General features: G+C 42.3%; 1 protein-coding gene across 1 annotated transcript; it reads left to right on the top strand.

Moving 5' to 3' along the window:
- Nucleotides 1-7,124: 7,124 nt before the first annotated feature.
- LOC124161470 (bone morphogenetic protein 8A-like) lies at nt 7,125-22,658 on the top strand. Its single transcript, XM_046537792.1, has 4 exons — nt 7,125-7,211; nt 16,365-16,710; nt 21,658-21,841; nt 22,424-22,658. Exons 1-4 carry the CDS (start codon nt 7,125-7,127, stop codon nt 22,656-22,658), a joined length of 852 nt encoding a protein of 283 aa, XP_046393748.1.
- The last annotated feature ends 3,207 nt before the right edge of the window (nt 22,659-25,865 follow it).

Below are 25,865 nucleotides of genomic sequence, written 5' to 3'. Positions count from 1 at the left end.
AAGAGAAAAAAAAGTGATTCAGACGATGGCTTTTCGAAGCTGCCTCTTGAATGATCTGATGTGCATTGAAAGATCCAGGGAAGGGTGGGTAGTCGAAATGGTATTGAAAGAGGTAGGGAGTCTGTAAAAAAGTGATCTCTGAGAGAGAGAAAGACGGAATTTAGGTTCGTGTAGTCGGTGGTTATTACGGAAGGAGCGGGTGGGAATGTGGAGTGACAAGAAAGGCAGCTGAGCTGTTATTTCAGCAGGCAGCTGGCAGCTATTTCTGAGGATCGGAACTTGCCATTTAAGGCATTGTAAATGCACTAGAGACTATGAAAAAAAACTTCGCTCCACTCCTGAAGGGCGCACTTAACATTTAAAACGTTGAGACTATACACATATCCACACCTAGTGGGAAACCTGATAAACTTTCCTGCAAATCATACGTGGGGTAAAATTCAAATTCTACCCTTTAGAATTCTAACCTTGGGTTGAAACGATCACATTGAGTGACGTAAGTTCACTTTGAATGTTCTCGACGTAAGCTTTGTGCCCACGATGATTGTTTATGTATCCATGGTAGTTTTTGCCTTGAACCGTAAATATAAAGATACGCAAACGGAAACATTTATGAAAGTCCTTGAAGCCAACGATATCAAATAAAGAAAAGAAGGGCTCGCAGGAAAATTACTCCGTACTACAGTAGATAATTATAACAATAACTAATAAATAAATCAATCGCCTCAAAAAATTCGAGAAGAAAAAAAAGTTAAAGAATTTTTAGGCTAAAAAGAATACACAAGAGCTCAAGACTTTTGTCATCATCCCAATATCTTTGCTGCCACATCAAAATCCGATTTCATGGGAAATGATTCAGAAATGAGTATGGATTTTAAAGTACTCAAAACAGTGCATCTTAATAAGTGCACGAGGAAACGACAAGTGCGTACTCTCCCACTAAATCTTTATATTTATCACCCTCCAATGAGGAACAACAAATTACAAAGACATCGCCTATATTAAAAATATTTCTGCAATGCACGATAGAACAATTTCCATTAGTTTCAAATTTTAACGCAAATTAAAATGCAATTAAGTGCAAGATAAATGCATGAGGCCGACTCTTGACACTTTGCTAAGGCCGGCATTCACACGCCGGAATACATCCCGCACAGGGAAACAGTATAAAGAAGGAGACGCAGATGTAGCGTGAACGCAATCAGGATGGTTACGCACTTAAAGATGAACGTTGTGTGACCGGGTTTCAATTCCAAATCAATCAAACTTTGCACTAGTTTTTCTGTCAATTAACCGACGTCTCCCACGAACATATACTTTCTTTGAACGCCGCAATTGATTTCAGTGCCCTTAATCTCATGCTCAGCGACTTTCAGCTAATCACAAATATTTTCCCAAAAACCGGCCTCGTGGTGTTCGAGCAGAGAATAACAACGCGTCGGTGGCTGCGCCCGTCGCCATGATGGATTTTGATCTGAACGGCCTATCCGCTGGTGACCATGTGCTTGAGGCAGAACTCCATTTGCACCGAACGATGACTGCAGCACCGCCGCCACGCGAACACCACGCCACCAACGGCACAACGCCCTACTACCTGGTGAGTACAACCATAGAGTAAGTATATACTTACTCTAAACCCAACAATATTTCTCCCAGAAGCCTTTTCTATTGATGGCGATGATAGTAATTGTAAATACCTCTTATGTGCCCTCAATGGTAAAGCTCTAAAATGATAAAGAACTGTACCCGCTAAAATAAAAAAAATGTACACGTATAAAAAAAACAAGTAGTGCCAATGCCCATCTATATGCATTTCAAGAAAAAAATTATATCTCATATCGCAACTCATATCCATTAATCCAAAAAAAAATTTCAGGCACTGATTTCATTCCAGCTCGCGTTAATGAGGAACCAGCTAAAAATATAACGGCATATCTAAATAAAGTGTACGAAAAATTTCCCAACAGAAAAAATGTCCCTAAATATTAGAATAACAGCGAACGTTACGCCTATATTTACTGGTGGGGATAGAGAAAAATCTAGTAATTAAATACCAACTTCACTCACTTCCATTTCTTGCAAAATCTTGGAAGAAACTATTTTATGTTCAATAGTGAGCCGTCTAGGTAGCCAAAATCTGTTAGCAAAAGAATAGCCCGGATTTAGAAGAGAAAGATCTTCTGAAGCCTAGCCAACACTCATTGCTCACGATATCTTAACCACCTTCAGTTGTTCAAGTGCACCTCAGCTTGTTTAGACTTCAGATTATCGATTAGGTTCCGTATTCACCCTTTCGAGACCGCGGAGTTTTCGTCTTAGCTTGACTGCTGTACCGAGCCCCAAGAGACTCTTCTTTCTCGTGGTACGGAGCATTTTTGGAGGGCATTCGTTAAGAAGGGTCTCGCTGAACCTTTTTCGACCCCTCCACGGTGGGACTCCGCATTATCTCGGACTCCGAGAGTAGTTGTGCTCCCTCCTTTCCGGGTTTACGACCATACCTGCGGCATTAGTTCGCGGTCAACTTATGTATTGCTTATATGTATTTAGCAAATGGATAATTGTTGCTTGCACGTAAATTACAGACATAGAATATAATTCCTCATTTTTATCTGAGCATTGTCAAATTTTAAACGAAGTTCTAAGGCCATTATCAAAGCATTTAACGCAGCAACAATTTCCATGTTGATGTTTATACATAACTCGAGATATAAGTTAATATTTGTCGTAGAATTTCGTTTAAAAATTCTAAACGCTGCTCAAAAGACAAACAATTCAATTCTTAGTTTATATTTCTTGAGAAATGAACAAATATTTATTTCGAAAATTGACTCTATAAACAATTGTATGACCGCTGTCCCTTACCGCTGAGAGGGGTTATGAAATACGAAGGGTCCGGGTACCTGCTCCCGGATTCGGAGGGTTAATCCTAAACCTCGAATCGTTGGGTCCCGAGACAAAGGCGACCTAAACCCACGACCGTCCTGAAAGGGGATCGCATCGCATCGCATTTTTGGTGACTGTGTGAGCAGTCAAAGTCACGATCTTCAGCTAAAGCTGGTAATCGGTGTTCGGCATGTTTTTTGTGTTCGGCGGTTATGTTTTTATGTGGTCATTTAGTGTTTTATTGTGTGGGTTGTGTAAGGGCTCTTCTAGGTCGGTGGTACTTAAAGTGTGGGTTGTCTTGGTATGTCCAGATTGGTGTGAGAAGTTCGTTTTGTGTTCGATGTAGGGAGTCTTCGAAGGCTGTGGCAATGTCGTGTAGGAAGTCAGGTATTGTTTTGATTTGTAAGTTGTTGTGAATGTAAGTGTTGCGGACGAACCATGGTGCGCCTGTGATTGTTCTCAGAGCCCGGTTCTGAAGGACTTCAAGCCTGTTTAGGTGGGTCTTGGCGATGGAGCCCCAGGCGGGGTATCCGTAGGTAATGATCGGTCTGATCATGGCTGTGTAGAGGATTTTCTTCGTTTCCAGAGCTATGTGGGGACTTTTGAGCAAAGAATATATGGCCGCAACCGCGCCTTTAGCCTTTGCAGTGGAAGCCGTGGTATTTGCTTGCCACGTCAGTTTTTCGTCCAGGGTTACCCCGAGGAATTTTACTGTGGAACTACGGTTGATTCGTGTACTCCCGTAGTAAATTGGGGAAGAAAGCGATTTTTTCTTCTTCCTGGCGAACTGGATTACCTGGCTCTTCTTCGGGTTAAGTTGGAGTTTCCAAGATGTCATCCAGTCCTCGATGTCATCGAGGTGATCCTGGATGTGTTCTGCGGCCGTGTCTGGATCGAAGGACTTCGAGAGGATTGCAAGGTCGTCGGCATAGAGGTATGTTTCGGTTTGGGGATGGGATGGCAGGTCATTTATATAGATGTTGAAGAGGGTGGGGGACAGTATGGATCCTTGCGGTACGCCGGAAGAGATGGGTGCAGTACGGATTGGGAGTGGTTAACTATGGAGAAGAAGGTTCGGTCAGAGAGGTATGATTGAATTAATTTGGATAGGTGGAGATAGGTGAGGAGGAAAGTTTATGGATTAGTCCTTCGTGCCAGACACGGTCGAATGCCTTGGATTGATCGAGGTAGACGCCAACCACATACTTCTTTATGTTGAAGCTGAATAGAAGGCTTTCCACCATTCTGGTGATCTGATGGGTTGTGGAGTGCGCCTTCTTGAAGCCCGTCTGTTCGTCCCGGATGACTTTGTTGTCCGTTAGCTCGGGAAGTAGCCGATTCAGGACAGTTTTTTCTAGAATTTTGCCAAAAGTTGATAGCAGACTGATCGGGCGGTAATTATCAGGATCTTTCGGGGATTTTCCTGATTTCGGCAGATGAATGACTTTGGCTGATTTCCACGGCAGTTTTGATAATTTGTAGCAGGTGTTCAGCAAATGACGGAGGAACAGGCGAAAGTTGGGAGGTAGTTGCTTTGCCAGTTGGTTGGAGAACTTGTCGGGTCCGGGCGCTTTCTTCTTCGGTAACTTATGTATTATGAAGTCCAGTTCGGAGGAGAGACCGGCGGGAATGGAGGAGTGGGGCAGAGTCTGAGAGAAGCTGATGAGGTATTGCATTATTCCGCTGCATCGGAGTTGGTGGTGTCTTGGAAGGTTTCCGCCAGTTGTTTGGCAAACTGTTCGGCCTTCTGGGCGTCCGTGACTGCGAGCACGTTGCCAAATTGCACCGGTGGTGATGGTGTTTTCCGATTCTTCAGGGACCGTGCCAGCTGCCATACGGAGTTGTCTTTTACACTGAGGTCTTTAATTCTGTCATCCCAGGTTTTTTGGCGGTGCGTCCGGATTGCAGAAGTCACACGATTTCTAAGTGCCTGGTAGAGATTTCGAGTGACTGGGTTATTTGTTCTGCGCCAACAGAGTAGAGCGTTATTTCTCCGTTTCATCAAATGGAGGATGGCAGGGGGGAGTGACAGATCAGCTGATGGTTTCGGCCTCGGGGTGAATGAGGCTTCATCTATACAAGCGTTGAGGCTTGAGGTCAGCAGCGATACGTGGTCTTCGATGTCGCTCGTACTCGTGCTGGATCGCGGATCGGGTAGGATGATTTTGGAAGCGGAGGCTACGAATTTATCCCAGTTTATCACGGGAGGAGGTATGATTGAGGGATGAGAGAGGGGTAGGGTGAGCAGTATTGGGAGGTGATCTGAGGACATTTGAGGAAGAGTTGTGGGAAGTAGAAACGGAGATAAGTTGTGAGTAAGAAACAGATCGAGAATATCGGATGGGTGACTGGGGTTTGCGGCGATGTGGGTGGGGTTCGGTGGTGGAAGAACAGTAAAAGGGAAAGTGAGCTCCGCGTGGTGAAGGTCTCGGCCTCTGGGAGTTGTGGTTTTGCAACCCCATGCTACATGCTTGCAGTTGAAGTCACCTGCCACGACAGAGGTGGTTGTGAGTGAATGTTTTAAGGCGTCCAAGTCCTTCTTCTTAATCCTGTGCTCTTTTGGAGGCAGGTACGCACTCCAGACATGCAGTTCGCCAGTAGAAGTGGAATTTGGATCCAATTAGCTCTAGAGTTTCGGTAGCTGCGGTGTTTAGCGGGGTTTCTATGAGAGATTTTTGAATGCTATCAGTACTCCCCCGCCGTTCCCTTCCTTCCGTTCCTTGCGTCGTAAGGAGTAGTGTGGTATACTGAACGGGTCATTTGGTTTGAGCCAGGTTTCCTGTATTAGGATGATGTCCGGTTGGTTGGCCTGAATTAGGTGCAACAATTCGCCCTTTTTGGGCTTCAGGCTGCAGATATTCCATGATAGGATTTTGATGTGGTTAAGGGCTCTAGTTTTATAGGCCATTAAGTAGAACCATGGCGCCGGCTATGACTTCCTCGATGAGGATGTCCATTCTGCTCTTCCCCTTTTGGGGATTGATTATTTTGCGGATTAGGCCGGAGAGCCAGGACTTTAGCTGACTTTTCCATGACTCGCTCGAGGTGGTCGGTGCCGGAGTTGGCTGGCTTTGTCGTGGTGGTTGCGTTGGGCCAGGTCGTGGCGGTCGTTGGTTACGGTGTGCATTACTTGCCGTCGGAGCGGGGTTCGGTGGAACTGATGGAGCTGGAGTGGGGGCCGGGGCTGCTGTAGGAGATGTGGCTGGATTGGAAGATGAAGTTGAGGTAGATGATTGAGCTGGCATAGACTGGGGTTCCGGAGACTGTTCTGCGGTGGCATTGGGGCGGGTGGTGGTGGAGCGTCTGGTCCAGGCGTTGGTCGTGGGGGGCGGAGGAAAGTGAGTATCATCCAGTGGTGGAGCTTCGGTGGTTTCGCCTGGCGGTGAATTTTTGAGCCTTAACATAAGCGCAAGTTCTTTGTGCTTGGGGCAACCCCGGTACGTTGCAATGTGCGCTCCGGAGCAGTTAGCACATTTACCCGGCTCGTCCCTAGGTTTTGTACATTCGGTGCCGCGGTGGTTGCCGGCGCATTTGAAACACCGAACTTCGAGGTTGCAGGCTTTGTGGGAGTGGCCGAAAGCCTGGCAGCGTCGGCATTGGATTGGCCCCTGAGCTGGTCGATAGGGAATGACTTTGGCGCTTAGCCCTAACATACTGCTGATGTTGTTAAGTGCCTTTTTCTGATCAGGTCTGTCTAAGCGGATCTGGAACATAGGCAGCGGCCTGAGAGGAATTTGTGGGAGTTTGGCTTGCGGATCATTCTGTCGCATCTGGCTTCTTATTCTATTCTCGTCCGGAGATAGACGTGAAGAGTGCAGTTGGTGGATGTGATCCGTGTTCACTCCCTTTGACTGTAGCTCGTGTTTGATTAGCTCCGGTGGTGAGTCTACGGGAAGCCCTTTGATGATGAAATGCTGCTTCTTGTCCTCTTTCAGCTGGTAGCTGTAGTGCGGTATATTATTCGCGGCTAGCGCCTTAGTTGTTGCGCGAAAATCGTCAATTTTTTGGCATTTTAACATGATATCTTTGCTACGGAGTGTAGCAACCGGTCCTGAAAGGGGGAGAGCTAGAAAACGTATATATACGGGTTTCGTTTTCTTGACCGGGAAAATCTCACACGTACATATACGCCCGTGGTCTCCCGGGTCAGGAAACGTCCACACGTATATATACGTGTACGGTAGGGAAAAGGTTCATAGCTGATTCAAAGATTGGAAGCATACGGTATAGATGAGATCGTGATGGGATTTGCCAAGGATTTCTTCAACGATCGCGAGCAGAGGGTATATTGGATGGAATTGGCTCGGATACTTTTCAAGTTACCTCAGGTATGCCACAAGGGAGTGCTATAGGTCCTCCTCCTTTGTTCCTTCTTCGCATTAAAGACGTTACCAACGCGGTTACGACCAAAATACGCCACTACGCATGTTATGTCGTTGCGTCAGAGAAAGTGATGTCAACTGCGATACATTGACATTAGAAATGGGCTTCGCTGTCATAAACGAATAGCGAGTACTTCGGAATTGGAATTAAATCCTAGATAGTGTATGTAGATGAATTTTGGGAAAAGGATATATCTTCTAGGAGAAGTTACACCGCTAACGAGATCCAAATACTGAATGCTGAATTCGTAAAATACTTATGGGGTTAACATTTTTCGGAATCTCTCGTGGGGTAAACAACGCGAAGTATGAAGTAGGAGAGCAAACCGTAAATTGGAATTTGCGAAAGAAAAAAGAACTATGGGTAAATTCCAAAGAAAGGTGAAAGAGATAGGATAGCTTACTCTGGCTAAGCCTCACTTGGAGTATGCTGCTAGAGTGTAGATAAAAATTGCAGCGATTCCAAAATGTTAGGCGAGTTCGAATAGGAATCTTAACAGGAACGTAGATGAATGTATGGGCTAAGTTTAATAAATAAATTCGGAGAAGATTTCTTCACAGGCGACGGGAAAAATATCCTTCATTTACCTTCGTACTATAGCAGACGCGATCTAGAGAAGGAATAAAAGAAAATAGACTGCAAGATTTAAAATGTTATTCTTTCCTCGTACTATTAGTAATAGCAACAGTGTCTCGATTAAAGTATTAACGGAGTCAATCGCTAGGTCTACTCATTTCTGACGTATTCCTTAGTCTCTAATTGGGTATCCTGAATGAAATATCTCTGTTGTTTGGAGGTATTTTTTCCAGAAATTCATTACAATGAATTTTTCTCAAATGAAACACTAGCCGCGACGTATCGCATAATGTTTGGATGGCGATATGGTCGTTAGTTAGTTCATCCCCATCTTTACTGCAACGGATTTCCCTGTAACCTTCAGCGTCGTTTGCAACTAATCGAAGGTTACCGTCTACTATTTCACCAATATTATTGACATAGAGAAAAGAGGAGAATGACGCTACCCAACACGGTTCACACACAAGCATACGGTTGTGATTCATCTTTCATCTTTAAAACTTTCGCGGGCGGATGTCATGATTAAAATCAAATGACTAATATCTTTTCGACTCTTGTCCTCAGAGTAAGGATTAGAATAGGCGGGAAGGCGTCACAACTTCGGTCCCAACAAACATCGAGCGTATCATGGTAGCATTGCATTGAGTCACGTGACTAGCATACGATTTATGAATGGTTCAATGTTGCTATGCATTTGGGTACATTCAAGGAAAATCTCTCAATAGGGTGGTTTCCTATTATTTTTTATTGCCTAAATCGAAAGATTATTACTCCTGGAGTACGTATTTTAGATTTTTAAATGACGATATCTATTTTTCGCGATTAAATGAAAATCGAAAATTTTCAAGCAGGCGAAAACGCGACGGATAAGTATGAATGCCGGGAAAACTCCGTGTGATGTCGTTCTGGTTTCCGCTGCCGCAAGTGAGGTGACCTTGGGGCGAGGCTCTTGAGCGCTGATGCGAAGCAGGATGCTAGCAGGTAGCAGAGTACCATGCTAGCTGGTAACGCTTGGCTTAAATAAGGATTATTAATACCTTATCAAACGAAGAAAACTTTTCGACCTAAGGCAGTTTTAATAGCTCATCATTAAGACATGTTTCCCTGAGCTCTGTGCCTCATGGATGCATTGGTAATCTCAGACGATGTAAAACTCCTATCTACTCGTATAGAAACTAGGTCCCAGTGACGTCACGTGGAGTGGCATCGCATGGGCGCCAATCTGGCCTTTTTCAAATGAGGATAAAATTGACCCTTGCCATTCGTCTAAACCGGTATTTCCAAAACCAAATAATTTGTATACAATGAATACACTAATGGTGGGTAACGAATCTCAATCAATGCCTTTCGTTTTCTCTGATGAAGGAAACTACCCTATTGGACGCCGCACAAACATTGGGCGAAATAGCCTGGCGTGGAATCAATCCGTGATACGCACCATGGTGGTGGCTTGCACAACACTTCGTGGGCGTAGATAGCTCAAAAGTTATGAATTGTTTAAAATGTATAAAATCGTTTCAGGCTTGATTTAGTGGAATATTGCCATATCCATGATAAAACACAAATGGTAATTTCCACACTATTATCATGATTTTTATTTTCCACATTTTATCATAGTTTATCATTGTTGTCAACGAGGAACTTGCATACTATTATTAAAGCGACTCTATGATACGTAACACATAGTACCAACAAACCTTGCGTTACTATATTTTAAGTAATTCCGAATTAGCCTTAATTATCTTATGGCAGTTATGTGAATTTTCACAATATTGGGGACATTAGGTAAAGATTTCAACGTACTTTCTATCGAGTGGGAGACGTATAGTTCCATTCCTGGGGCGGAATTCTGTACACCGTAACGACGATTGTTGGTGTCGGTAAGCTGGTCCTACCGATAAGTCTCGGTACGAGCGATTCTGGTGGGAGAGATAAAGTGATTTGCGAGGCGTAATTGCTCACTTTTACATCAAATGCATTGTTTCAAATTGCGTACGTACCTAACAGAGGAGAAATTATTCTTGACTTACTAGCTACAAATGTACATCATCATATGAGCACCGTCGAAGTAATAAGTGATCGTAGAGTAGTAACTGATAACTTTTCTCTAAATACTGCTGAAAGTTTTAAAAAAGAACGGAAAGTTTTCATTTTTAAAAGAGCCGATTCAAATGGGTCTAAGATTCATATGAAAAATGCTTTCCCCTCGTTTCATGAATCAATAATAAATTTAAGTGAAGAGAGTACATACTCGGAAAGCTTTTCTTTCGCTCGTAACTTCTGGAATAAATAGCTAAATCCCTAGTAAAACAATAAAAGAAGGTAGCGAACCGAAATGGTATGGTGGGGAAAATCATTAAGGGGACAGAGAGCGTGCCATGCTGAAATGAATAAAAGTCAGCACTTATTTATCCACTAATGAACGAAAGTTAATAATTAAAAAATATAAGTTGTCTAAAGCCGCCACGAAGCAACCCTTCAGGAATAAATTCACGAAGTTTGAAAGAAAAACACTTATATAGCAGTTTTGAGATAACCCAAAAGCATTTATTCTTATGTTAGGGAAGTTCAAGGTAAAAGATGTACCATTCGTTCGCTATGAAACGATAATAGAAGATTGCTAAGAAAAAACAGTTCCGATAAAGCCAGCTTATAAAATTCCTACTTCAAGAGCGTGTTTACAGAGCCTTCTGAGAACTCATCCGAGAAAGTTGATGATACGAAAGATGCCGCCTATTGACGTTAGCACGCACGGAATAGAAAATATATTGAAATCGCTCAGGACAAATAAATCACCTGTTCCAGACAAAATCCCTTCTCGCGTATATAGCCTCAGAAATTGCCCCCTAATTACAGCTAATATTCAGTAATTCCATCAAGCAACACGTGTTTAATGACAGGAATATTGATAATGTAACGCCAAAATTCAGAAGTGGAGACAAGGAACAGCCATCTAGTTACACGCCGGTATCTTTAGTGTCCATCTCATGCAAAGTCCTTGAGCATATTGTAGTCATCTAATTGCAAGTAATGAAATACCTAGACGCACAAAACTTGTTAGTGTGAACTCAACATGGACTCCGGAAAAGTAGATCATGCGAAAAGCGGTTAGCGCTTTTCACCCGTGATATTTTGGTCTCCGGAGAGGGCAATATTCCAATAGATGCGATTTTTATCGATTACTAAAAGCATTTGATAAAGCTGAATATTGATAAAAACTGAAATCTCACGGCCTGGATGAAAATGTCACTTCCTGGATAAGTGAACTTTTGAGCGACTGCGTGCAAAGAGCGGTGTTAGACGGTGCAGTCTTCGACGAGGTTGGAATCACTTCTGGCGTCCCTCAGGGTGTTGTAATGGGCCTTATATTGCTTTTCTATTCTATTCTATTGCTATTCCTTCTTTATAAAAACGACATTGGTGAAATAGCGCACAGTAAGCTACGATTATTTACAGACGACTCCGCAGTTTAAAACCCTTGCAGTAGAGATAGGAATGAACTAACGAACGACCTTGCTGCAATCTAGCATAGTGAGATGCATGGCAGTTAGAATTAAATTTTTTTTAATGCGTAGTAATGAATTTCTAGAAAAAATAACGCTCCAAAACGTTGCTATATCTTTCAGCGAACCTAATTAGAGAGTGTAGAATCCGTGAAATATCTATTAGTTGGATTCATTAATGACTTATCGTGGAATAAACATATTCGGGAAGTAACTGGCCAAGCTAATCGTAAATTGGGTTTTGTTAATAGAATATTAGAAAAGTTCAACGATAAAGTGAGAGAAATTAGCTACTTTTGCCTCGTTAGAACCCATTTAGAATACGCTACCAGTGTTTGGAAATCTCATGAATTGGGATAAAAAAACAGAACGCGCGCAAAGAAAAGCTGCCAGGGACGTGAAAAGTCGTTACGACAGTCTTGTTAGTGTAATTGACCTTTTATAAAAATCTGACCGCATGGGAATCTCTGTCAGACCGTAGAAAAAAATAGACTAAACCTATTAGATAAACTCAAGGGCAGAGTTAGAGCTCACAAATAGATTAGATTACTTGTATTGTAGCCTACTACCTCATGTATACCTTAATGCATGTTTCTGAACATGCTAACAGCATGTATTGTGTGTTATAGCTTTATCGGCAGAAAACCAAAAGGAGTAATTGGCAAGTTTTGTCAATGAATAAATGCGATAGTATAATTTGCTAGTATGCGTAACGTTTTTTGTACCGTGTGGTATGCATGTGGGAGTCCAATTGCATGCTGCATGCTGGTGATTGATCACGCCCTGCCAGACACCCGAGAGGTGGCTCGTAGGGTATCATGTAGACGTAGATGAAGTGTTTGAGAGACAATGAAATCTTGATGAATGACGTCATCTGTGCACGTCTTCTCGCCTGCTGGCGTGATTCACCGCGGCAGTGACTCCCACGCCGGTGACTCACTTCGGCGTGAGAGCTGATGATGATTGACGATAAAATGACTTGCAATAGGAGCAAGACAGATCTTTTAAAAAAAATATTCGCATTCCAAAGATTTCGAGATACGATATCTAAGGAATGGACTTAAAATAGAAGTGGTAAACGAAGACTGAACGAAAACTAGAAGTCAACGCTCTGCTAATGATAGATTATCTAATGATCAGCCAGAGATATACTTCAGCAGAGATACGAAGCGTGAATTCCAAGAAATCTTTCGCAACAATATAAATACATTCATTATATTCATGTACAATTACTTTATGACATTTTTCACTTTGATGCAAACATTGATTGATTGCTGATAGGGGAGAGCATGCGTGAAATTCTCTCCCCCGTATCAGCAATGCACGACTCCGCTAATTTTCCGTAAACGACCGCTTGTGTTTTATCATTTATCAAGTAAAATTGGATCTAGACATAGATCCTTTTCTAGTGTAAGCGATAAGCATTACACCCCCCTCAACCTTTGACGTCTTTCTGTGGTTATTGCTGAACCAAGGAGACTCCATAGAGGAGGCCCAATTCCATCCCATTGAAGGCTGATTTCTGTTGCCACTTCGGTCGCATTTTAATGTTTCTCAAAATGTCCGCGGAGCGGTGATGAGTGCAATTCGATCCAATTTATTCCAATATTTTGCAGCATAATGATTTTAATTGCGAGGAATAACATTGAAAAGTAATGAATCGATAGATCACATCATCAAGTATACAAATTTCGGTTAACACCCCTAATTCTTATTCTTATAATAATTATTCTTTATTTCACCGTGAAATTCGGATCACTTTGTCCGTCAGCGACACGAGTGGCGGTTTTTGTAAACCCATTTGAATTCACGGTGGGTGACAGCACATTTAGAGGGATCATTGAGGATCCTCTTCTGTAATATTCGTGTGCTGAACATAGTACTGAGCGCTTAGGCCTTCGTTTCAGGCTTAGCGCCCTACGCGGCCGCGTACTTAGCTTCGTACTATTGTTTTCAATGATAGATATATGTATAGACACCCATGAGACCCACTTAAACTGATGGGGCCGGTTCGGTGAAAATTTGGTCGGCTGGCACATGAAGCAACGTGCTTCCCTTAACTTCACGGCATCAAGAGCCGACGAGGACGGATGCAGACAATGTGATAACGCGGACGCGACAGGACTACCGAAACAGGAGTCAAATTTCAGGGAAAAAGCCGGAGCGAAATTCAGTTTAGCGGATGGAATGCACTGCGGTAAATGAGGTATAAAATCGTTTCAGGCTTGATTTAGTGGAAGTTCGATATATCTGTGATGAAAGAACACAAATGGTAAACTTCACACTTTTTAATTCCACAACTCAACGATCGACCATGGTTTCAACACATTGTGTCATTTTCCTTTACAATAGGGTGGATTCCTATTATTTTTTTATTGCCTAAATCGAAAGATCATCCAGCAGGGTACTCAGCTACCCGCTAGCAGCCTGCGTCGTATCAGCGCTCAACTCGCCTCAAGGTCTCCTCACAGGGCGGCAGCGGGAACCAGAAATACGTCGTACGGAGAGATTTTCCGGCATTCATACTTACGCGTCGCGTTTTCGCGCGCTTGAAAAGTTTCACTTTTCATTTAATCGCGAAAAATAGATATCGTCATTTAAAAACCTAAAAGCGTGAAATACGTACTCCAGGAGTAATAATCTTCCGATATAGGCAATAAAAAAATAATAGGAAACCACCCTATTGGTGCGACGCAGGCGCGTTGCAGCTGTACCGGTGAAATAATTCACCCCAACCAGCAAGTTGACATTTTTTTGCCGTCTTATATAGCCGATATTCTGGCCGATCTCCCCTTGGGCGCTGATTGGTCAGCACTCTCTTCCATACGTTGCTGATTGGGTAGCCTTTGTCCCTGATAATATTTTGCGTTTTGTGAATTTCAATCGCTTCCCTGATTTGCCGAGGGTAGTAGCGACTCTCTTTTGCCACTAAGTATCTTCGCTTTTTCGAAATCAATTTTATGGCCCGCCTCACTCCAAGCATGCTCTGCAATGGCTGACAAGTTAAATACATGTTAAAATATTTCTTGGAGTGTAGGTCAACGTTGACCTACACTCCAAGAAATATTTTAACATGGCTGACAAGTGCAGTTGTTTTTTTATTAGTGGCTCTCACATGCTCCTTCATCCTTTTCGCCATTCCTCGGCATGTTTCACCAACATACGATTTTTGGAAAAAGCGAAGATAGTGGTAAAAGAGAGTGGCGACTACCCAAGGCAAATCAGGGAAGCAATTGAAATTCACAAAACATTAACAGGGACAGTGGCTACCCAATCAACAACGTGTGGAAGAGAGTACTGACCAATAAGCGCACAGGGGTAGATCGGCCATTGCTATATGAGACGGCAAAAAATCAAAACACACACGCCATTACGATTATCACTATGTCAACTGGCTGGTTAGGGTGAGCTATCGCTCACCGGTACAGCTGCAGAGTTCGCGCCTTCGGCGCGGTGATTCCATGACTCGAAAACTTCTCGCCTTCGACCTGATGACGAAAGCAGGATGGCTTTCGAAACTGTTGTCAACCATAAACGACAGACACGGCTGGAGAACCCGAAAATTAGCAGTCATCCAGCCATTTGCCAAATCAATAAGAATCCAAGGCAAATGCAGACTTGTCTATGATTGAGAATGCATTTCTTCAATGACTGCAAGAGAAGAGAGGTGAGTGTGTTACACCTCACAGTACTTATAAGAAAGTAACTCCAAGTATCACCTGGATAAAGTGTAAGAGTGCCTAACTTCTTCCCTACCAGTGCCTCTGTGTAAAACAGCACCCATCAGGAAAAAGGTCCTGAAGTCAAGCGCTATGAAAAACCAAGGCCAACATTCGACAAAGAAACAAAAACGTTGGAAGACTCTGCATCAGAAGAAAATGACGCAAACAGTTTAAGATCAGGAGGCGACAGCGAAATCAGCCTCTAAAATAGTGATGAGGAGCATATAATCTCCTGAGACGAGAGAATCTGAGACGAAAGATGACATAGAAATAGGCAATTTAGTTCTGGTAAAATATGGAACGAGAAAGATTATCCAATAATCATACTTGCTATAGGAGCAGAATGTGTGAGAGTCGACTGCATGGAGCCCACGATCTAAGCTTGGAAGTTGCCCAAAAACAAGGATGTCTTGTCATACAGATTTGAAGATGAATTTGAAGGGTTTGAAGATTTGATGAAAACTGAACCCCCAAAATCAATAAAAAGAAGTTTGTTTTCTTTTACTGAATTCTAAACATTGCTATACGCAAATATACCTACTTTTGTTTGTACAATATCTTTACAGTGTTGCAGGTGCATTTTTGAAATTAATATTTTAAAATTATGTTTTAATAACAATTTATCTTTAAAATTTACTTTTTGAAGGTTACGGGATGATTATAAATTAATTATTTTAATAACTGTTGCTCTATTTGTACCTAAACTATCTTCAAACGGTTGTTCCTGTTAGAATTATGGCCTGGGGGCAAGTAACCCAATCTTAAGGTCAACTTGAGCCCAAATAAAATTAAAAAAATAAAAGTATGAACTACGTCACACGCAATGCATTTTGCATGTTAAAGTATTCATAATTAATTATACTTTGAGTATATAAAATGAGCATTCCGAAGAAAACAATTTGTTGTGCCCATTTTTGAAAATAATGTCTAAGGTTTCAAAGTTTGGGCTCAAGTGGGCCGTGTTTACGGTAATGAGTATTTACGCTAAGTGTCAAGTACCTATCTCAAAAAGGTCAGTTTGAACTTTTGCCCGGCTTTTCCCATTTCGGGTCACTATTCTACGCCTTTGATCCTCGCCTCGTTGCCTATCCTTGGATCCTTGCGTCCTAACGAATTCGGACACAGGTCGAAGGTGACAATATGTGTCAGGGGGATGAGGCGTTGAATGGACACAGCCATTGGGGATTGTGTACGCAAGGCCCCACCCGTCCCCTTTTGAAGATGCCATCGGACATGTTTCGCCGTGGTGACTGTAGACGTGATTTCGTTCACCCATCAACACGATGTTCTTCCCCAGGTCCGCGTATACCAGCGTCTGTCACGAAGCGATGCCTCCGCTTTCCCCGTAGACTCGCACCGACTACTGGCGGTCCAGCACGTGGCCGCCGCAACAACAATGGCGACTCCTGCTTCCGGTGCACGCAGCTGGCACGTGGTCAACGTCCGCGCGGCCGTGGAAGACTGGCTGACGGCGCGGAGGCCCAACCTCGGTTTCCTCGTGGACGTGGTGACGGGCGATGGGCGACCCCCCGCCTCCCTCCAAAGGGTCAAGTTCGATCGCAGGGTCAGCGGAAAGAACTCCAGGGGCAAAGAGCCGGCTCTGATCGTCTTGACCCACGACGGCCCAACACTTGGACGACAAGGTAATATTGACTCAAAAAAATCAAGTCAAACAAGGGCAGAATTTTCCTGATCAACGGAAAAGTTCCCTTACAGATATCATAAAATGAGAATCAAGTTTACTTAAATGTTTTCACGGCTTATGCGGTCGCCTATCTGCTGCTCGATTGGTCCTTTCTGGTGACAGATAATCTGCCTAAAATGTACGCTAACATCTTGAAATTTCCAGGGTAGATAAGGAGGCCATGTTCAAAAATTTCCCGAATCTAAAACTTGATATTATCACATCCGTATTTTCTCAACTGACTTTTTTTATATTTTATGGACAAAATATTGTTTACAAATGTTCACTCTACACACCCCACATTTTAAGCTGATAGTGCACGTTTACAATTAAAATGACGCAATCAAAAGAGACTATATACGATCGCTCGAGAGGAAGATACTCCTTCCCTTATACGCCAAGAATGGCAATAGAAAGTAGAATCAAAATCGCATAATTTTCGGTATTTTCGTTCTTGGGAGCGAATTGCAAAGACCAAACGAAAGAAACCTTCGCCGAGGAGCTAAACAATTGGTGGTGAAGCAAAATCGAAGTCAAAACTACAGCGGGACAAAAATGAATTTACGCTTCAGGTCGAAAGTAGGCATAATATACTTTTCAGACTGCTAATACTATGTTCATCACAGGTTTGAATACTACCATTGACAAGCTTTTTAAGTAAATGCGGTTAATTGTAAGTTTATAAATACTTTTCACATTACTTCACCATTCATTACGGAACACATCACAAGTGTCCCTCACAAAAAAGCATTAGTGAACAGCTGATGCATGTATCCAACGAAATGAGCACGAATACTTCTTCATTTAATTCAATGTTAGTCATCTACAACGAAGCCTGTTTAAACCCTTCTGACACAGAAACATATGTTTATGCGTTCTACAAGTTAACATCAGCTATAAATGCATTCGTAATCAACATTCCAGAGCACTCTTTCCTGCTTCAGTAAAATCTAGAGTAGCATTCAATGAGAGTAAAATATATTTTTGTTTGCTTCTTGCAGACGTGAGCCAACGCAATCATCTCCAAAATTGATTTTAAAATGCCTGTATCGGTAACGAAGTTCCATTATAATGAAAAATCGTGTGCCCCTTCACCTTCGTGGTAGAAAATCTCCAATGTATAGCCCACCACATTTCAGCTTTCGTTTGTTTCAGCAGCTGAGGCCGTACTGCGTCGGCGCTGGCTTCGAAAACAGAACTTCAGAAATAGATAAAACGAAGTAATTAGTCTGCCCCTTCAGCTTCATCATTAAAATGACTCCAACGCACTGCCAGGGCCGTTTTTACAAAATAGGCACGTGCCTAAGGGCGTCTCTCTCTCCAAGGGGCGCCTTCTGTTAGGCAACCGGCAATGATCTGTTCAGGAGACGACTCGAAGGGCACCGCCGTCAGCAGGCTTATTGTGTGGGTTCCGTCTGGTTTGCCTCTTCTGCAGATCTGCAGATGCACTCTTAAGGCTGGGACACAATCAACGCTAAAGTGAGACGGTATACGGGATCCGGGAGAACGTGAGACGGGGAACGCCACCGTGCGGTCACAATTGACGTTCCCGTGGCCGGAAAGAAAATTGACTAACGCCCGCGCAGTGGTTTTGTTTGCGGTCTTCAGTCTTTTCGTTTGTGTGTAGGAAGAGTTTTGAAGAATGCTCGAAATCGACGAGGATAGTATGCACGTAAATTAAATTAAGTAATGGCTTACCTTAACTGACTTCTCTTCAGCTCACGTTGCACGACAACAACAACTGCTATATTCAGCAATGGGCGCAAAACAATGCTGTATCGCTGTGATTGGATTTCCGTGTACGGGACACGGGAAGAGATGAAAGTTGCCCATCTCTCGCGTTTGCGTACTCTCTGTAAACGGTGGTTGTGTTCCTTTAATAAGCTTTCCCTTCCGCCATATTTTTACCGATTCCCGTTAACGGCTCGCGTCTCACGTTAACGTTCATTGTGTCCCGGCCTTTAGCCTTTCTTTATACATTGTTTAAATAAAGTGTTTAAGTTTCATAATAGCCCGGTCAAATTAACTCATAAAATAGGGGTATCCTTGTATAAATTCCCAACAAGCTGAAAATTTCCATAAACGTTAAGGATACCACCCTGATGAAATACTGAAAAGTCCCCATCGATCCCGTGTGTGCAAAAAATTTTATTCAAGGTCAAAGGTCACAAAAATGAGTTTTTTGCATTTTTTGGCCAAACGGTTGGTTTTCTACTAAAAAATACACAGACCATTATTGTAGATCAAAACATTATCTACAAAATTGTCATTTCACTTTTTTCTGTAAGATTTACCGTTTCTGAGAAAAAGCCGTACGAAAGTTAGCTGGAGCTGCATTCTCCGTAATATGCATGACTATATTGTTGCGCTCTCCGGACATTATTGGACGCGTAGCACGCATATTGGTTACTAGCTCTCACCTGTCCGTCCGCCAACAATCGGGACAGAGGGTTTAGTTTTAAACATTCCCTCTTAGTGAAAACATTTGGTCAGAGCTAGAACCCTAAGACCGTGGCTAGAACTATACGTTAAAGTTTGTGCTATATTTAGTTCTTAGAAATTTTCGGGTATGGCTTCATCTGTAAAGTAACCTTGCCTGCAAGTGAGATGTTACTGCTGATCGTGGCTCAAAGACGTTGACTGATGCAAGTGCTGAAAGAAGTAGTTCATTTACTACCAAAAAAAGTCAGAAATCAGTGGAAAAACATGTGCAAAGTCGGAAAAACTACACTGGAGTAGTACTTTTGCTTCAGTGGAAAGACATCATGAAGAGGATCATTCCTTCTTTTGCGGCAATGAACGGAATGAAGAACAGAAAGAAAACGAGCTGAGAAATATTGGCTTAGAATTTGATAAGTTACTATACTTTCATTCGAAGAATCTGTTGTATATATAGCTCATTATAATTCGTTCTGATCATTATCCAAAAAATATCATCGCTCGCATGAGGTTTAAACATAATTTAGTAGCTGCTGAGGCTAGTTAACGTCATGATAGCAGTTTCTTTTTTAAAACCGCTCAATGGAAGTAAAACTGGTTGTCCTCGAGATGAAGCATTGAAATTGGCCATGGAAGAAATATTTGCCTACATCGAGAGTAGTGACGACTGTCAGACTGCACTGGAAGAATTAAAAAATGTTTGCAGAAATTCATATCTTGATAATAGAAGTGTTCAACTGAAATTCATACGGTTTATGGTAATAAGGTTATTATCATTGAGAAACCCGGAAAATTAACATATATATGCTTAATTGATAATCATCATGAACAATTAAATCAAGATAGGAAGGGTGACTTAAGATCCCGGAAGCTGCGGAAGCAATCATCCGAGATGATATCCAATCGTTAGCCATCGATAATTCTCATTATCCTCCACCAAGTCGCATGTTTGTAGATATAAAAATATGTTCAGCGGTCGTTGACTCATGATTTAGAGAAAATTAGTTAAAAGATAAACGGTTAAATTTAGAAAATATGAAATCAGCATGTAAATATTTGTCCTAGTATTACGACTGCTGTTAGACCTCGGTCTTTCAAGTCCTAGCTACAATTGGGTATTGCAGTTTTTTTCATCGGCAGTTTGCCTCAAAACGAGTCATACAAATTTTTAACACTCCAATCGCTCACAGAATTCGCTTATTTCTTTCAGCCTATGGAGCTCCAACAAAAATCACCTGCACTCATCCTTTGCTAAACAATCACGTAATAAAAAACGTTTGCAATTTGCTTATCTTCCTTAAACCTCAGCTTCTGCTCAGCGATATTTCTATCGATTGTATTACCGGTTCAAGTGTGACTTGGCAATAAACTAGATCCAGAAGAATGAGGCTGGAAATTAATTCATTATGCACTGGAGCCAATCCATACTATATGCCCGTCTCCTTAACGCCTTTGTTAAATTTTTAGCAACTGCAAGAGAGGGTGTAGTTAAAAAATTAGTTAAAAGTGGGCTTATTTTGTTCAATGGCATGCATCAGTTGTCAAGCCGTCGTGTCAAGTCGTGTTCAAACGTTGAACTTTCAAGCGAAGAATATACCGACATCAACGACGAAACAGATAATGTATCGCTGTTACAACAATTTACATCGACTCAGGGGAATGTAGAAGAAGAAGAAGATAAGGGTGGAAGAAGAAATAAGATGAAGCTCAATAGACCTGATTTACGAGTAAAACAGACCGTGGAGTAGACCAACTGGGGAACTACGCTTAAAAAACGCGTCTCGTGCACTACCACACAGGTGGCGAGGAAACGTGTGCATATAATGGAGAATATAAACCCTCTCTCCCGATTTTTGGCGGATGGACAGGTGAGAGCTAGTAACCAATATGCGTGCTACGCGTCCAATTAATAACAGTTTAACTATTTAATGTAGCTATACTCCAAGATTTTTAAAAATTGAACTGTCTATGTTTTCTCTGCGTAAAAATCCAAGCATAAACTTATGCTGTCAGCAATATATCGATGGCTAATTTCTAACAACACGTATCTCAAATTCGGCCGGTTTGAGACAGGTATCTTAAACAAAGTGTAATAACATTAAAAAATTAAATACAAGCAAAAAACAACTCTTTGTTTGTAAATGAATGTTTCCTTTTCAATTTTATGAACTTTTGGTTTTTCATTTCAGTGTACAATCAAAAATATTAATCGTTCTTTTGCTCTCCTGCTGTTTTTGAGATACGTGTCGTTAGAACTTAGCCATCGATATCTGTTTACTCCTTTTTTCCGAACCACATGTGAGTGGCTATGCCTTATCATAAAAATCGGGGGGGGGGGGGCTGGGCTCAAGTGAGGAGGGGCGCTCAATGGATAGGTGCCCATTGCGTAACTTTGGGCAAATCCGGTCCTGCGCACAGCTGCGTAGTCCGCTAAGAAAGGCCATAAGATATCTCGGTTTCCTCACAGCTCCGCTGGGTGTGCTGCGTCGGCGCTGGCGCAGCGTGATTGAGGGAGTTACCACGAGAGGGAGACGCAATAGTGCAACAATCCCACCACTGGAGACGGCGGGAAACAGCAGTGGGTGCGGATTGCGAGACTTGTGGGTGGACTTCGGAGCGCTGCGCCTCAGCAAGTGGATCGCTTCGCCAAGGCAAGTGTGCAACGCCGCGGAAATGGTAAATATCACGCTTCATATGTGATAAAATACTATATGATCCACCAGAACTGATGCAAACACGCATTTAAAGAAATGCTCTCGCAGTAAGGTTATAAATAAGCTAGGACGAATGCTCAACATTTAAATTGAACAGCGCTGACTCGGAAAATAGACCAAAAAAGTATTAAAAACATCGCGCAATTTTATGGAGCAACATTTTATCATTAATTTCCGAAATATTTCCTTTGAAAAATGAAGTTTTTCGATTGTGAAAAATATTTAAATTAGTTTAAAACCCTCTATTTAGTATCCTGTCTTTCAAAAAATTTCCTCCCCGGGTTTGGACTCTCCCGAACACAATTCCCTGCTATGTCATCGATTGTTTACTTATCACATGATGATTACTGAATACTACTTACGATCATTGCATTTAAGACAAATAAAGGAAATTGCTTCAATGATAAAATGACGCATCCTCAATATAGGTCCATGAGAGCGCTCGAGTAGTAGTCGTCTTTATGTCACTCTGACTGATCTATAAAAAGAAGTAGTGCTAATGGTTTTCCTTCACCACAGGGGATTCAACAGCGGGCAGTGCGCGGGTGGCTGTGCCCCTGAAGGTGAAGTGGAGACCACGAGCCACGCTGCCCTTCTGCGCGCGCTGCGGCGCCTCGGACGGCCGCGATCCGCACCTCCACCGGCCTGCACCCCGTCCGCCCTGCACCCTCTCACCTTGCTCGCTTGCGTCGCCAACCACTGCACACTAAAGGTTCTGGAGGACCTCGTGGCCGCGAGCTGCGGATGCCACTGACGCCGAAGTGGTCTGAAAAGTCTCCTGGCGCCACGATCGATCCCGTTGAAAATGAGGCTCTTCTATCCCCAGCTGCAAGTTATTCTTTCCACCCGATACGACGGTTATTTCAAAGTTACGCGGACAAATATTACACAGTAGATTCATTTAATTTCATCAAATGATTCACCGAAACTCACGAAAGATGAAAAAAATCACTTGGCAACCAAAATGCTCCCTCCAACATGATCATGACCGATCTCAGCGGCGGCTGGAAGTTATATGCCCAGGGTATGCATTGGAGAAGATACACTATGATGAAAAAAGGTATGAAGTTCAAATGAATGCTGCTAAATGGCATTGAATGCATTGACGGACTAGGATCCTGAGCGCTGGTAGTGTCAGTGGCAGCTACACCGCTACATAACCTGCGAGTTACTCACCAAATATGCGCGTGCGCACTCGCGTCGTGTTTAGCCTGCTCCCAAGACCCATTTGAACATGGGATGCTCCCCCCTCCCCCCCTCTCACCCGAGCACCAACAAGCAATCGCATAGACCGAATTTGCGGCCGGCGCGATGCCACGGGATCGCACACTTGCAGAGCGGTGAATTCGCCAAGAAGATAGCAATAGCGTTTGGAACTTCATATCCCTCAGTGGACAGGATTTTTATCTTTCTCTTCGCAAAGGAATAAATAGTTTTATTTCATAATTCATTAATGTTTGGGTGTGCAGTTGCTAACACGCGTGTATACAAGCGCCGCCACTGACCGATCTCACGGGTTTCCGATTAACTTATTGTTTACGTGGTAGGGTGCCACGGCAACAAGGGTTTTTGTTTACTTTTCACCCACACAAAAACCACGGACAGAGCGAATTTCAATCGACCGTACTTGCTAAGAGCATACGGTATTCCAATTTCGAACTTCAATGAAAGTGGCCTTAGGGTGCGATTCATAGACGGCACTATAGGCTAAAGTATACTTTAGCCGGGCTAAAGTCTGCTTTTTCCGTTTCATAAACGCCACTTTAGAGGGAAAATGGCCGAATCGTCACTTTACCGTAAAGTGCCCAACCGGAGCTCACTTTAGGGCTAAAGTGTCCTTTACGGATAAATAAATATGGCGGCACCGGCTGTTATTGAAGTTGAAATATGAAGATATTTGGGTTACGGAAATTAATAGTAGGTAACTAATTTTTTGGTGAGAACACAGCAGCAGACTGGCGTGTTTTAGGAAATAACCACACACGTAATATATTTCTTTTCCCTGAAAATATATCGAGTCGGTATTGATGGAGATGATCCATTATTTATATTTTGAAGTTTAACTCTATCGGTATTGTGATAATTACAACACAGTAAGTGGTTGGAAAGGTTGGCATAAGTTATGTTGATTTTGTATACAAGCTAATTGTTAAGTTCTAAGGTTTTTTATGCGTTTATGTTCCAGAATTTTCCTAAGATATTTGAATTTGATAGCAAAATTCTGTTTACATTGGCGTCAATAGCCTTCGTACGCAAAGACTTGATTTTCATGTCGTTTGGCCAGCCAAATGCCTTGTATACCTTGCATTGCATTTTAAGCGTTTTCATTCAATATTTGCTTAATGTACTCTTGCCGTATGCCTCCATATCGCGTTTAACATGTTTATGCGATTTTGAAACTATAGAGTCGAGTTTCTGATTCGTTTTTCGTCTATGCATTTGAATGTTTATGATGATGATATAAGATCTCGTCATGAAAGGCAGCAATAAAAAGTAAAACACACTTTCCTTCATAATCATATTATCTGCAGCAAAGCAATGTTTCTCGAGGATGTAGGATTGTTATGAAATTTTATTTACACAGCATCACAGACTTCATTGAAATTTTTTACTACGAAATTCGTGAATGGATACTCGGGTTAGGTATTCACATGTCGAGACAGCATTTGAAGTAGACAAAGAGATATTTATTGATATAAATCCATTTTCACATTTCACACAAACACAAATGTTTCATTGCGTGGCCATTCATTCATTGGTTTTGATGATGTAGGTATTATTGAAAGTACATTTCTCTAATATATATAACCCCTTAGGTCAACATTCCAAGAATTAAAATATTGGTAAGCACAAAAGAATTCAACAAACACCCATACCTCAATCAAAATATGCGTCCAACTGAGGCAACCTCTGATCGGTAAATCTTCAAATTAATTGGTACAGTTTCAAGTTAACGCGAGAGAATTTCACTATTTCACCCACCTTCAATGAACGTACACCACCAAACTTCGACTAACATGTAGTCCAAACAACCGTATGCAGTTAATCATAGAAAATGATCATAAAATGACGTGAAAATATCAGCATTTAAATATTTACTTCGCTGAAAACATCGAAGGGCATTACCAATGCGTAAGCTAATTAAAAGTGAGCTTTTATTCAGCCAACTCAGTCATTAACGTACAAAAAAGCTAGTGGGGATAAGCTTTCAATGACGCAGTATTCATTTACATTTGCACATAATACGAGAAAACGAGAAAATGCAGCTTAATAAAACCTTAGCAAAATACAACACGAAAACCCAGTCGCCAGAAACATGTAAACCATAGAGGTACCTCTATGATGTAAACAAGTACGCATTTAATATCGTGTGTCATGTTTTTCTTCACTTTTTCGCAGCGTTCATTGCCAACACTCAAAATTTCAATGCATGATCGAGACTATAGGAGCTAAAGTGCCACTTTATAAAGTGAGATCCTTGAAACGACTCTGCAACGAACTTTAGCTAAAGTCTCACTTTACCGTAAAGAGAGACTTTGTAAAGTGAGCAATTTCAGTGTCGTCTATGAATCGCACCCTTAGAATGAGCAGAAGAGGAAATTAACGATCGCCCCTGAGCGTATGTGGAGCACGTTCTCTCAAAGCTTACTCGTAGTACACTTCAACGGCTGCTTACTAAATATTGGCATTCGAATAACGGTCACACCCCAAAACCCACAAATAAAAATGCTCCAGTGGAATGAGCGGAAGGCTGTGAATCCGTCAATTACACGACGGCGGGTGTACGACAGTGTAGTGGGCCAAATGCGCATTTTACAAGGATTCGTGCGTGGGTTTGAGCGGTCAACAACGACAGACAATCGCATGAGTGTCCATTCATCACCTCCGCTATCAGCTGTCGCGTGAGAATTATGTCCGCATTCTCTCCCGTGCGATGCGCCCAGTCATCGATGAAAATGAA

This window comes from Ischnura elegans, chromosome 6 (genome assembly GCF_921293095.1).
Source record: "Ischnura elegans chromosome 6, ioIscEleg1.1, whole genome shotgun sequence".
Lineage (NCBI taxonomy): Eukaryota > Metazoa > Arthropoda > Insecta > Odonata > Coenagrionidae > Ischnura > Ischnura elegans.
Note: the sequence above shows the minus strand (reverse complement) of the source record. Positions and strands in the feature narration are given on the sequence as shown.